At 36.0% G+C, this 15274-nt stretch overlaps 1 protein-coding gene and 1 pseudogene across 2 annotated transcripts; one reads left to right on the top strand and one right to left on the bottom strand.

The window, feature by feature from the left end:
- The first annotated feature begins 1887 nt into the window (after positions 1-1887).
- On the top strand, positions 1888-7789 carry LOC145629236 (eukaryotic translation initiation factor 3 subunit D pseudogene; annotated as a pseudogene). The gene is made up of 2 exons (XR_014111622.1): positions 1888-3712; positions 7479-7789. The product of XR_014111622.1 is annotated as a eukaryotic translation initiation factor 3 subunit D pseudogene (transcript).
- Positions 7790-9486: 1697 nt separating this feature from the next.
- LOC145629235 (multiple organellar RNA editing factor 8, chloroplastic/mitochondrial-like) lies at positions 9487-14267 on the bottom strand. The gene is made up of 4 exons (XM_081681783.1): positions 13766-14267; positions 11228-11325; positions 11073-11138; positions 9487-10390 (listed from the first exon to the last, which is right to left on the bottom strand). Exons 1-4 carry the CDS (start codon positions 14170-14172, stop codon positions 9759-9761), a joined length of 1203 nt encoding a protein of 400 aa, XP_081537909.1. The 5' UTR covers positions 14173-14267; the 3' UTR covers positions 9487-9758.
- Positions 14268-15274: the final 1007 nt, after the last annotated feature.

Raw genomic sequence — 15274 nt, 5'->3', positions numbered from 1 at the left:
CAAAATTAATTAGAGAATTAAATTCAAGCAAAAATGATTGGAAAATCAAAGTACGTGTTTCTCGCCTGTATGACCTCTATTAAATTTTTAATTGAACCTCTTTAGTTTTTATTATAACTAATTAACTTAATTTCTTATTTTTAATTACAGGGTGATTACATTCACGCCTCAATCAAATCCAACTTTGTTCAACCCTTTCGTCCGAAATTGATTGAAGGAAAAGTTTACACCATTAGATACTTTTCAGTCGTTCCAAATAAGAATCAATATCGCATTGTCAGTGACAACAAAATAATGATTCAATTTTTTCAAAACACTGTTGTCCGAGCTATTGGAGATGATGAAAAAATACCAATGCATAAATTTGATTTTATACAATTACATTCTTAAGATCAATTTCGCAACAATTATTCACTTCCCGGTAAATATATTGGTTTATTTTATCTAAATGTATAGATTGTTTTATATCAATTTTATTTTTTCTAATATTTCAGTGTTGTATTTTTATATTAGACGTAGTAGGTATGGTTGTAAACGAAATTGGTGATTCTATCGAAATAGAAGATAAATGGTATGTATGTTTTTTTTAAAAATTTTTTTAAATAATTCTTCTTACGTATATTTATTTTATGTGTATCTAATATTTTTTTTGTAATTAGGGGGAAACGAGTTCAAATTAAGCTTCGGAATAAAGTTTTTACTAAGTATACAGAACAGAAAAACCAACTCAATGATTTCACTAAACCTTTTCCTATTATAATAACGTCAACGATGGTGAAAGAGTTTAATGGTAATTTTAGTTTATTGTTCTTTATTATTTTACTAATTGTTTTTCTATCTATTTATTTTTTTATTATTACTTAATAACATATAATTTAAAATTAGGGATAAATTTATTACCATTAGTTTGTTAGTGTGTTATTGCCGATAATTCTTAATTGATGTACACGAAAATATGGATTGGAGTAGGATTAGCTATACTTTAATACATGTTCAAGTACTTGGAACATATACTGGCGGTACTAAAGAAATAGTTGAGTCAAACAAACCTATTTAATTTTTAATTAATTTTTTTGTCGGAAAAAAAACGAGAGCATATCATATAACTAATATATATATATATAAAGCTAAACTTTTAGCCAGGTCACGATGTTGCGACACTTGTCGTTCCAACTTTCGCCAAGTGTCGCGCTACATTGTAGCGATTTAAATAGATTTCATAAGATTAAAAAAAAAATTAGGATAAAATTTTAAGTTTAGAATTTTATTTTCGATAAAAAGACCAATATTTTAGAGATACGAATTGATGTATAATTTTATTCAAAAAAATTATTAGATTATAATTCTCAAAAACTATCATGTAAATTTAATTTTTTATGTCATAATTTTTTTGGAGCGAAAGAATTAGTTTAAAATGTGAAACATGTATTTATAATAGGTATTATATAAAGACTAGAATAATATACTTTACAACTAATAGAATTTTATTACTACATAGACCTGTCAATTAGGGTCGAGTCATGAGTCATCTCGGGTTGGGTTACTTTAGGTTACGAGTCAAGAACCCTTGCCCAAAGTTTTGGGTTCGGATCAACCCAACGGGTTTTGAACATTTAAATTATTATTTGTTTATTTTTTTTAATGTATTAAATCGAACATTACCACCAATATTAGTATTAGTCATTACATGCCTACTGGATAGCAAATTGTCATAAAAGCATATCAATAAACTAATTTTGTATCAATGGTATATTTTAAAATTTTACATATAGATTAAAAATTTATCAAATATCTAGAGTAAGTTGAAGAGAACAAATCTAAGTGTCCGACTCAGACTCAGACTCAGACTCTCAAAGTCCCCAGGGTGTTTCCCTTTCCTCTCTTTATCCCTCCTTCAGTCGTCTCTTCACTTTCCTCTCTATTCTCACTCTATCTCCCTCACATCAACAAAACCACCACTACCAACAATGGTGTTCGAAGTCGGCTTCGTCCCTTTTAACCCAGACGGTTGGGGCCCACCCGAAACCACCACCACCACAACCTCCACCGCAACCACCACCACAGTCCCCAGCAACGTCCCCTTCGCCCCCTTTTCTCGCTCCGACAAACTCGGCCGAATCGCCGATTGGACTCGCAACCTCAACAACCCCTCCAACCGTCGCAACAACAACAACCCCAACGACTCCGTCTTCGACTTCTCCGGCGATGACTCCTTCGCCGCCACCGCTGACGACGACTCCTCCTTCCGCCTCGTCGACGGTAAACCCCCACCTCGCCCCAAATTCGGCCCTAAATGGCGCTTCAACCACCACCACAACAACCCATCTCGCCACCTCCCGCAACGCCGCGACGAAGAGGTCGAAGCTCGCAAGCGCGAAGCCGAGAAAGACCGCGCTCGCCGCGACCGCCTTTACCACAACAACCACCGCATTGGCGGCGGTCAGCATCAACGCCGTGAAGCCGCAGTATTCAAATCTTCTGTCGAAATCCAGCCTGAGTGGAACATGCTTGAGCAGATCCCCTTTTCCACCTTCTCAAAGCTTTCCTTCGCTGTTCCTGACCCTGAAGATCTTCTGTTCTGCGGGTCTCTGGATTCGTATGATAAAACATATGACCGTCTTGCTCCGAAGAACGAGCGAAGGTTGGAGAGGTTCAAGAACCGGAACTTCTTCAAGGTTACCACCACTGACGATCCTGTGATTCGGAGGTTGGCTAATGAGGATAAGGCGACTGTATTCGCTACTGATGCGATACTGTCGACTTTGATGTGTTCGCCTAGAAGTGTTTACAGTTGGGACATTGTGATTCAGAGAGTTGGGAATAAGCTTTTCTTTGATAAGAGAGATGGGTCTCAGTTGGATTTGTTATCTGTTCATGAGACTTCTCAGGAGCCGTTACCGGAGTCGAAAGATGATATAAATTCTGCCCATTCATTGAGTGTTGAGGCTGCTTACATCAACCAGAATTTCTCTCAGCAGGTTTTGGTTAAGGAGGGGAAGAAGGTGAGCTTCGAGGAGCCGAACCCGTTTGCGAGTGAAGGAGAAGAGGTTGCTTCTGCTGGGTATAGGTATAGGAGGTGGAAGCTTGATAATGATATGTATTTGGTTGCTAGGTGTGAGTTACAGAGTGTGCTTGAGAGTAATAATCAGAGGCAGTTTTTGACACTAAATGCTTTGAATGAGTTTGATCCTAAGTATTCTGGGGTTGATTGGAGGCAGAAATTGGAGACTCAAAGGGGTGCTGTTTTAGCTACTGAGTTGAAGAACAATTCTAATAAGATGGCTAAGTGGACTGCTCAGGCGCTTTTGGGTGGCGCCGATATGATGAAGTTGGGGTACGTTTCGAGGGTTCATCCTAGGGATCATTTTAATCATGTAATTCTCGGTGTTGTTGGGTATAAGCCTAGGGATTTCGCGGCTCAGATTAATTTGAACATGGCTAATATGTGGGGAATTGTTAAGAGTATTGTTGATTTGTGTATGAAGCTGAATGAGGGCAAGTATGTGCTTGTTAAGGATCCTTCCAAGCCCCAGGTTAGGATTTATGAGGTGCCTGCTGATGCTTTCGAGAATGATTATGTGGAGGAGCCATTGCCCGAGGAGGAGCAAGCACAGCCTCCTACTGAAGATGCTGCTAATGGTCTTTCTTCGGAGATTAGTGTGGCTGCCACTGATGTGGAGGACAAGGAGATTACTGCAATTCCTTAAGAAGGGTATGGAATTCTATCTAGCTTTGTATCTGGTTGTTCCATTTTCGTTTATTATGTAATGTATGTTCTTGAGATTGTTTTTATGTTGCTCCATGTTTGCTCTAGTTATTTGCATTCTTTCTAAGACTAATTTATACGCATGATGCTATATTTAACATATTTGTCTAGCCGGGCTATCACCTTCGTCTTCTCATACTCTTTTATCATTAGTTATTGGTTACATTTGTGTCTTGTTTCGAATAGATCACAAACCTATGGAGTTTGGACTGCAGCTTTAGTAGCCTGATTCCGGTAATAAGCATGTATATTTAGCCAGAGCGATGACCCATCTTGAGAGAGAAATGAAGAGTCACTCTGGAAAAACCTACCTACTGAAAACCTAGAATATTCTTCTTGACCTTCTTTTCTTTCCTCAAGCCACCTTCTGTGGCTCAAATATGTTTAGTCCATATATATCGTTTTACCTTTTTTGAAACTTTATGCTGATGTGCACAGATTACTTTACCAAAGATGGATAAAAATTATTCCAGGAATAGCTAAAAATATTCTTTGAGTTTTGACAAATTTATTATTAATTTGCTTCAAAAAAAAAAATTATTATTAATTTATCTGGTAAACACTCTGCATTTTGCAAGTTTTATGTGTTATTTCTAAGAATCAAACTGATCGATCCTTAGCTAATATCCACTCACAAAATGAGAAGAATTAGAGAAGAGATTAGTAAAGAAATTTAGAAGGTGTAATAGGACAAGCAGAGGATATGACTGTGTTGAAGCGGATATGACTGTGTTGATGGAAATCAAGGCGAAATGCATCAATTAAAGGCTTAAAGCCTAGACTTTTACTTAAGTAGATGGCATTCTTTCAATTAGAGCTTACTGATTACTTTTCGCAATGATCCCTCTTATTTCATTCATCCCCCCTTTTATCACACTCAAGGCTTTAACTAACTGACAATTACCACTATTACCTTTCCCCCAAAATTGTTACTAATTCTGTTGCTGAAGTACTTCATTGCCCTTATCCTTCTAGAATAAGTGAACATAGCAGCAGGCTTAGGATAGTTTTCTGCTTTTATGAGTGTTTTTACCGTGGCTCCTATTCATGCTTACTTCTTGATGCATTCTTTCTCTCGATTCTCCTTCCTTGATGTAGCCATAATCTGTTTGGGGTTTTTTCCTGAGCATAAGTTGGGTTATGGTAGGCGAGTGACATCCAGTGTAAAACTTTGTCACATCCCATGACATGAGCCAAATAATATTTTTGTGGGGAAGTTCCCTACTCAGAGACGTGCCACTTTGCCCGCATCTCAAATGAGCAAGGGCTTGACATTGGGGCGTTCCCTACTGCAACTCCTGCACTTCCCAGAACCGAGTGTAGTGATAAGTATGCAAGGGTTGTGAGATCGTCGCCCGGAAGCGACGCGCCACATTGCCCGAGTGTGGTGTCAAATGATCAAGGGCTTGCAGTTAGGGGCACGAGGGAGCGTGGTTTGAGTGAGCATGTTATGAGGGAGTGTGTGCGGAAGGATTCTAGTTTGCGGATTGGTTCTTGGAATGTGAGGTCTCTTGCAAGGAAATCGGCAGAAATTGGTAGATGTGATGAAGAGAAGACGTGTAAACATCATGTGCTTCCAAGAGACAAGGTGGACAGGAGAAGGAGCTCGAGGATTGGTTTTTGGGTATAAGGCGTGGTACGTTGGACAGGAAACGAGCCACATGACTAGAATCGGTGGAGCTAGGAATGGAGTTAGTGTAATACTTGATGAGAGGTTGTCGAAAGAGGTAATCAAGGATAGGATGATTCCTGGTGGAGCTAGGAATGGATTTTTGTAGCTAGTCTGTCACTCTTACTTTTCATAATCTATATCATAAGTTATTAATTACCTTTGTGTCTTGTTTTGAATAGCTTACAAAACCATAGAGTTTGGACTAAAGCTTTAGTAGCATGATTCTGCCAATGAACATGTATATTTAGTCAAAGCAATGACCCATCTCTAGGGAGAGAATGAAGAGTAACTCTGGAAAAGTCGGATCTTCTGAAAACCTAGAATCCTAGATATTCTACTTGACCTTCTTTTCCTTCCTCAAGCCACCTTCCATGACTCAAATCTTCAAGCAAATAATCAGTGTTTAAACACAAATACACATTGGTCGCAATCAATAATTTGATATAGTCATAATCTGAATGAATTCTCCCTCTGTTTTGGTTTATTCCTCAGTATAAGTTGGGTATGTTTCTTAATTTTATACCCACAACTTTTTCATGCCAATTTTTTTTCAGATCCCAAAATTTTGGTATCTATATCTTAAAATGAAATCCCAAGACTTCCCTATGAGTAATCGCCTATTTCAATTTGCTCTCCTCAAATTTTTTTTCTTCTTTTGACCTTGATGATCTTGATCCATGTCGCCTGATCCTCTTTTATTTCTCCTGCTTTAATTTGTCATCTCTGGCAGTAAATCCCCTATTCAGATTATGGGGATTTGAAATTATTTTCTCCCCAATTTCCATTTTGGGGGACTTAAGGAGTTAAGGGTTCTTGCTCTCAATTGTGGATCCATGTCGCCTGATAGGGTTTGTTGGATATTCTTGAAATGGGCACATCTATATAGTAATTGGTTCATGTCTTCTGAAGAGCATAGGGCTTATTGCATAGTTGATAAATCTATTTTGTTTATATATATATATATATATATATATATATATATATATATATATATATATATATATATATATATATATATATATATATATATATATATATATATATATATATATATATATATATATATATGAAATTATGTCAGATTATTTTTCTTCTTAGGAATTTGTTGTCTTCATATTTTGTTTAATTTTTTACATTATCATATAAATTTTTGTACTTCTCTGTATGTATATTTTTATGCTCATGCTCCTTTGCCCGCTAATATTTTTTATCTACATGGTCTTCTGATTTTTTTTACCTAGAGGGAAAGGTTTTTAGTGGTTGTATTAATTGAAAGCTTGGCTTGTTATTTCATCTTTTTATTTCTTTGACCTAATGATGCTGAGTGTCTTATCAAAGTTGTGGTGGATACTTTGCTATATTGTATTAGATCATCCTTTTATGTGTTCTTTCACCTCTTGATAATGTTGTTTTACTCAAGTTGTTTTATCTTGAATGTGAAACTAGCCTATGTACGCCTTCTGACCTTAGAATATGATGAGATCATTCTTCAAATACATCTTGTTGCATTTGGTATGTTTGATATTTTTTCTCAGATTGCTTTTTTTCAGCCTCCATGTGTCATTATGTTCTTCTCTTCTTCTGTTATCGCTTGTTTGTTATTCATTTTTCTTTTTTATGTTTGCACTTATTCATTCTCTCATGAAGTTACAGTATCTTTATAATCCTCACTAGGTCACTTTATAATGTTACGATGATGCTCCTCTAGTCTCTTAAGATATTGGCTGCATTATTATTTGTTGGCCTGTGTTTTGCTTAATTTCCTATTTTCACGGTTCTTATATCTTGGCGCTTATGGTTTATTGATTCCCTTGACTTCTGTCTCTGTGTCATTGAGTCTTTCTGTAAGCTTTTCCTTGAGTATTTGTATATGGGTATTGTGGGATGTTCTGAGCAAAGGTTGACAATTTGCCTGTTTGGGCTCTTTCTGTATTTTTCTTTGTGGTTTTCGCTAATTTTAAAGTATAATAACTCTTCCTGATTTATTTTGTTATGATTTTTATTTCTGCTGACTCTTCTTCTTGTCCCTCTCTATTTCAGGTTCCTTCTTATGCTTGTTTTACTTTCTCCTCTCCTGAAGTATCATTTTAGGATGCTCATGTGCTCACTTTTGTCCCTTTTTGGCGCGCTTCAGTTTAGTTGGGATTTTGGTTAACTTTTAGCTATGGAGTAATTCTGTTTCTTCTGGTTTTTTGTTTGTTTATTTCCGTTTTGGAAATGCTCTAAATTTCATTGCCTTTTTTGTTGTTTATTTGTTTTTTTTGGGAAAGAAGCCCTTTTTTGTTAATCTTTCAAGCAATTGAGAGGTTTGTAATTTTTTACAGAGTAAGCAATTACATACTTCTTAGCTACTTTCTGCCACTGTCCTCTGCAGATTTTTTTATGCCACGAGCCTTATTAGGCCTTTGACAATGTAACTTTGGATACTATCGACGTTTTCTTTGAATATGCCAAATCCGGAAATTTCTCTGCGTATCTTGCCGAACATAGTCAAGTATGCTAAGGTAGACTAATTTGATCAACACCTACAACCTGCAACAATTCGACATCAGAGAAATCAAATTTAGCTCAAATTAAGAGGTCCAATTACTAACACAAGTTTAATTGTCATGGGCATCATAATGAATCAGATAAAGATGTGAAATTTCAAGATTAATATTTTGAAAGAAAATAAATTCAAAATTTTTTGCATGATCCCAGTTTACAATAATTTTATTGTACATCGAACATTTTGCGAAAAGTGACCATTTTTCTTACAAAAGTGACCCATATTTTTACAAAAGTGACCCCTTTTTCACAAAAATGAACTTTTTTTCCAAACGAGTGACCTTTATCTTCACAAAAGTGAACTTTTTTTTTTCTCACAAAAGTAATTAAGCTACATATGCAAAACAGAGTATCAAAACAACAAAAATAAATACAAAATTAACAATAGTCACGGAAAAATAGTATAATCACTCAAACAAATCAAAAGTCGCCGCCATAACCACCGCTAACGACGTCAAACCATAGTTGATTCCACCATTTCCGACCATCTCACCGAGTAAAGCGATGACGATGATACAACTTTTTCTTCGAGCTCACTTTACCTTCTTTCGACTTCAAATCTTCTCTCCACTCCTTGCTCAAAAAATTCACCAGAAAACTTCTACAATTGGTTAAGAAAAAATACTTGAACATATACCTTGAAATTGGTTAAGAAAAAAGATTAAAATAGCAAGATCAATACTATAAATCAATGAAGAACAAAGAGGAAGAAGGATAACAAATTATTGTGTGCTTTGTTCCTTTAAAGAAAAGGGAAGGAGAGAGAAAAAGAATAGTAGAGGAGAGAGGAGAAGAAGTGCATAAGAGAGAAAAAAAATTATCCCTTAAAGAAGAGTGAGAAAGAAAATTATAAATTCTAAATGGAAACTTTGCTTGAGTTGGCCTGATTTACACTAATATAACTACACATCCGATTTTTTTAATACTTTTTACCTTCTCCCCAAAAAAAAAAGAAAAATGCTTCAATAATTAGTACTTGTAATATATTGCTAAGTGAAGTATCAAAGAACACTCAATAGAGAGTATTTATCTTACAATCATAACCTAAGGATCTGTTGAAAGATGAAACACAAATCCTTCACAACATCTGTTGTTTTCGAGAAATTGAAAGTGGACTTTTTTCTATCATTATTAAAAAAAAAAAAAAAAAAAAAAAAAAAAGGATTATATCAGTTTGCAGGATAGCTTGCAAAGAAGTAATAAGACTAAGGAAAAGGTTTGGGTGGCAGACGAGAAACCGATAAATCATCCCTCACTAGTCTTTTTCTAGAACGCTTTTCATTTTCAATTGTTTTATGTAAATGAAAGTGTAGAAGTTTATTGAATGTAAAGCTCCAATGGCACTTACATGAAATTCTTATATGACAGTGCAATAAAGAATATGGCATTGAGAGCTTGTATCATCAATTCATGATTCATCATCCTATATTGTCGTTAATATAGAGCACCAAGCATCATCCTAGTCTCTTGATTCAGAAGTTTCGAAAATTCACTCTCATCATTATGCATCATGACCTTGTAAACACGAAGGTCTTTTCATTGCATAGTAAACAATAAAACAATTGTTCATCAACCTAATTGAGTGGCCAAACACCTCAAGAGGACTGAAAGAGTGAAAGTTAACAAGTGTTACAGTGCAAATGATCATCACTGCAAAATATTGCATCACCCACCCATTACATCCTATAGTTCACTTAGTACCTTCAAAACAACTACTTAAAAGGTATTATAAGGTTCTAGGCATTTAATATCAGTACATTATCTACAAAAACATCACTGATAGTTTGGTCCATCTCTTCCAGGGACATCTTGCTGATAGGCACCAGGAGGACCTTGCTGCCCTCCCATGTTGCTGTTCTGTGGAGCATAGTTCTGAGGCGCGTTCTGATAAGGCATCCCTCCACCTGGTTGTTGGTTTGGCCTGGTGTTGCCTGCATAGCCAGGATTCCCTTGACCCCCATAGTTAGGAGGTAAAGCATTCCCTTGACCCCCATAGTTAGGAGGTGGAGCATTCCCTCTGTTCTGTGCATATCCTGGATTTCCATAACCAGCATTGTTCGGTGGTGGCATGTTCTGCCCATAACCTGCGTTGTTGGGTGGTGGCATGTTCTGTCCATAACCAGCGTTGTTGGGTGGCGGCATGTTCTGTCCATAACCAGCGTTGTTGGGTGGTGGCATGTTCTGTGCATAACCAGCATTGTTGGGTGGCATGTTAGGTGGCGCGCCACCAGTGTTTGGCGGGCCCCTTCCACCCTGTTGTCTTCTGTCAAAGTTCCTAGAGCGATCGGCATTTCTAGGTCTATCATTGCGCCTGTTTCGCTCCTGTGCTTTTGCATTGTTCCTTACCCATTCCTCATGGTACTTAGGATCATATGGAACAGCTTGACCATCGATAAATGGTTCCCCTGTCAAGAATGCCACAAAAGATCAAAATATTGCAGTAAACAACATTTATGAGTCAGATACCTAGAGCATTTCCCCAATGAAGTGGATACTAGCTTTACCTTTTTTGGTGTAGAAGAAAGAAGAGGAAGGAAGGGGGGGGGGGGGTGTGGATGACTACTGTGTGGAAAGGAGAGGCCATATCAACCAATAATGTATAGCACCATGCAACGGCAAAAGCTAATACTTCCACCATTCGCTTTTAGTTGCAACGTTTTGAGCTTTAAACTTGTCAAAGCATAATTTCAACTTTAAAAATCTCTAATTACAGAGAAGTACATATATAACAGTTGATATAATGTAATTTTAAAAAGGAGGCCAAATTGAAAACATGAATAGTGCAAATTTCCAAACGTCAACAAAAAGAGTAGTGAGGAAGTATATAACATTAGAAAAAAAGATGGAACAAGCAATACAAGAACAGCGAACAAATGACATGTTACTGTGGCCTTGTAAATTTGAGCAACATAGTGTTTTAGTGCTACAAAGAAGCAATTTTGTGCAATAATCCCAGCTCCAATAACCAAAGGGATGGGGACAAGGGGTGAGGGTTAATCGAATATAGGTTAACAGCAACACAAGTATTTCAAATGTCAGTTATACAGCAGAAATTACTTAAAGCTATCAAATTCATCGATTTCTTACCTCCGTAATCTTTGTTTTTGACATCCAAGTACGAGTCAGGGAGGACCCAACGCACATTGGGCAACTCTGCAAAAATCAAAGGATCCAAACCATAAGCTTTTCACAAACATAAATACTTTGAACACTGGATAGGCTTTTAAGCAACAAATGCCAACCTTTAAGTTTGTATGTTAATTCCTCAGACACCAAGGCTCCAAACGCAAAGTAATGTCTGGTTGAGACAGAGTATATTTTCATCCTTGCTTCTTCCTCACTGAAAATTCAATACATCATATATTGAGAAAAGAAAGCAGAAAGACAAACAGATGTAACAATCAAAGCAAATACCACATGGAGCAAGAATAATATACAAGTACATATCATGCAATAAAAATGTCACCTCCCAATCAGGTAAAAAGCGAACAATAATGAATAAATGATACTCTTGTGGTTGCACACATGAATAAATTCTCACACTTTACCCCCATCAAATCTATTTTCAAGTATGCAGCTCTCATCTGTCTACTATTACAATACTCTAGCAAGAGGCTTGCATTACAGGTATATCAATAACTACTTCTGGAACAAGTACGCATATAAGGAGGCACAAAACAAGCCAACAATTACAGCACTTAAATTCAACCAACGCAGCAGCACCTCTAAAGAAGCAACATAACAAAGGTTAGATCTAATAACACAAGCTAATCCTTACTGCATTTTTAAAAAAAATGAAAAAAATAATTAAAATGAATAAAAAAAAAACAGAACAAAATTGCTCCGAAATGTAGAAAGCTGAAAGAGCATAAATAACCATCAAATAACCAGTAGTATTTAGTTATTTACATTACTGCACTCTGATGTCTAAACGCAAGATCTGGTAGATAAATCCTTGGACAAAGTCACTATTATGCAATCCAATATCAACCACCCCAAATAATTATGACTAATAGTACCATCCTTAAAAGATTGCCTCCTACATTTCAAAATATATTGGATACTTAGCATTGATAAAAACAACAATAAAGCAGTAGATCAGTACAATTCATATACGAGTCTTGTCATATACTCCCTCTGTTTTTAAATACTTGCTACACTTTTCTTTTTCGGCCGTTTTAAAATACTTGCTCCATTTCCTTATTTGAAAATCTTTTACTATATTTAATTCATTTCTCTTACCTAGTAGACCCAACATAAATCATATTTTATTAATTTCATATTCTCTCTCCTCCAATTATCTCAACTACTTTTGTTTTTCACAATTTTTTATTTTTCCTTACTCCATTACCTCCATATTTTATTACTTTTTCCAATTTCTCCTAAAACTCCGCGCTTGGAGAAATTTTGCAAGTATTTAAAAACGGAGGGAGTATTAAACACCTTATATGAAAACAGCTATACTAACAGCAGGACTTAAATTTCAAAATGTTTGAATTAAATCATGCAAGTTACAGAATCAACTTAAAGTATTCCTACTGCCTTCACTTAATCAGTTATATGAAAACGGCTATACTTCCTAACAGCAGACCTAAGTCTCAAAATGATTGATTTAACTAATGCAAGTTCCAGAATCAACTTAAAGTATGCAAACTCTAGAGACTCCCAGAAACAGGAACATATGTCTAACATAGCAGGCACAGCAGATAAACGCCTGACAGTGCAGATATTACAAAAATTATTTCAGGGAACTTGTGTGAAGCAGATTCAGAATGAATTTTCATTCCTTTCGCCTGGATTTTTATGCTACCAGGGCCCGCGACAGTGACCTAGTGTTCTAGCCATCAAACAGCACCACACAGATAACATTGCAGATACTGTATACATAATTCATAGATCTTTATCTCCTAACTCACTATCCTACAACACCAAACTAACCCACCCTTTGACAAACAGTAAACATATACTTAAAGAGTCTGAGTAACATAGTTGGGAAACCAGCACACCTTGGCCAATAATAACCACGCGAAAGATATTCACTTTGGTGAGCTTAAAAAAAACCCTCTATTGCTCGCAAGAGTCTCAACTCATTAAACTATCACAATTTGCCTAAACACATCAAACAACCACCCATAAGACACTCTAAAGTCAAAACATCATTTTGTGATTACAGCAATGACAGTGCTCTATAAGATACTAAGATAGTGCAAACCAATGAAAAGTACTCATTTTGATCAGAAAATAATATTTCTCTTTTTCAAATGCAAACTAAAAATAGGAGTTTTTCCATTTGTGATTTATACAAGGTTTGAAAAAACAATTTTATTTTTTAAAAATATACTTCAAATATCTTACAATTAAATTTAACTCCATACCTTTAAAATAACAAATGCCTAACCCAGAAAATACAAAATGGCATTCCTAAAATAGCAAACAATATTAATAAGGAGATCAGCAATACAATCAAAGACCATTAAAACAAGGAATCATATCAAAAACCAAAGTTAAATTGCATAACCCAAAAATGAAAGCAACAACCAGCGATCAACAAAATATCAAACAAAGTTAATGCCAAATAGTTCAATTGGTCACGACAAATTGAACCCAATCCCTCAAATCAAACCCCGTTTACATCACTACCTTTACAACCCGAAAAATATACCAAACACAAAACATCCATCCATCCATCATTTCCTAATTTATCTTTCAGTATATCGCAATCATATTCCAAAAATGCAAGAAATCTATTGATAAAAAGGGAAGAAAAAGAGGGAAAATACCTTCCAATAACTTCAGCTAGGGTTTTAACAAAGGAATCGATAATCTCATCTCTGGTAGCATTTTCAGGGGGAGACTCAGTAACAACAAGCCAATGCTCAAAATCACACCCATCAAGCAAGATAGTCTCTTTAGGAGGTCGATTAGACCAATTAGGGTTATTATCAGAGAGAGAATTCTGAGCCTGACGAGTGGCGAAGGTTCGGAAAGCAGTGGTGGTTAGAGCGGCGGGGTAGCGGTGGAGTGCGGCGGCGGAAGCGAGGGGGCGGAGGCGGAGGAGAGAGAAAGCGGCGGAGGTGGTGGTGGTTGTGGTGGAGGAGGAGAAGGGGCGAGAGAGGAGGAAGGAAGCGAAGGATTGTTTGGTGAAGAGGGTGCGAGAGAGAGGAGAGAGAATTCGAGGAGCCGCCATTGATGAGGGGTTTGGAGAAAACCCTAGAGGTTGAGGAAGAGGAGAGAGAAAATGGGATGGAAATGTGGATCAGGGGTTTTAAGAGGGTTTAGGGGTGAGAATTGAGAAAGAGAGGGTGTGTGATTAAAGGGTGTTTGTGTTTTGACTTTGTTTTCCTTTTTTTTTAAAATGAGTAAAAATGGTAATGACGGTGGAATCTTTGCGATTTTTTCTACTATGCCTTTTCTCTTTGTGTAAAATCTCAAATGTAAATCCCCCGTTTATATATATATATATATATATATATATATATATATATATATATATATATATATATATATATATATATATATATACTACCTCCGTTTCCTATTATGTGCAACAAAAGAGTATTATTTGTGAGATATAAAATATTCACTTGTTACACATAATAGGAAACCGAGGTAGTATATATAAAGATATTTGGTCAATTTGAGAGTAACTTTTAATTTGTTATTATTTTAAATTCATGATTATATACTATAAAGATTAATAAGATTAATCCGATTAATACGTAGTATAGTTCATTATAAGTTTTTGTATTATAAAATTTAGGGAAATTCTCACTGGTGAACTCCAATTACTTAATTTTACAAGTGGTAAACATTCTTAAAATTAATTGTCAATGGTAAACCCCAAATAGAATGAATAATCAATTGGTAACCTTAATAATGATTTAATCTAATTATTTAACTATAGTTTTTTTTTTTTTTTTTTTTTTTTTTTTTTTTTTTTTTTTTTTGGTAACAATAACATTTAACTACAATTAGGTTTTTTGTTCATTTTTTTAACAATTATACTAAAATAAAAAAAATAAAAAAATTTAACCACCCCTTCCCCCACCAACTGCCCAGCCCCTCCACCTCCTCTCGGCGGCCGACACCCTACCTAACCATCGGCAGCCGACGCCCCTACCCAACCATTGGCGCCGACGACTATACTTTTCTCCCTTTCCCCTAGTTTTTCGGCCCCAATAACCCATTCGAAACCATCCTAAAAACCCGAAACCACCCTAAAATCCGAAACCGTAGAAAATGGGTAGAACGAATTTCGAGGAGGTTTCGGGTTTTAGAATGGTTTGAGG

Source organism: Chenopodium album, chromosome 4 (genome assembly GCF_948465745.1).
Source record: "Chenopodium album chromosome 4, dcCheAlbu1.1, whole genome shotgun sequence".
In the NCBI taxonomy this organism is placed as follows: domain Eukaryota; kingdom Viridiplantae; phylum Streptophyta; class Magnoliopsida; order Caryophyllales; family Amaranthaceae; genus Chenopodium; species Chenopodium album.
Note: the sequence above shows the minus strand (reverse complement) of the source record. Positions and strands in the feature narration are given on the sequence as shown.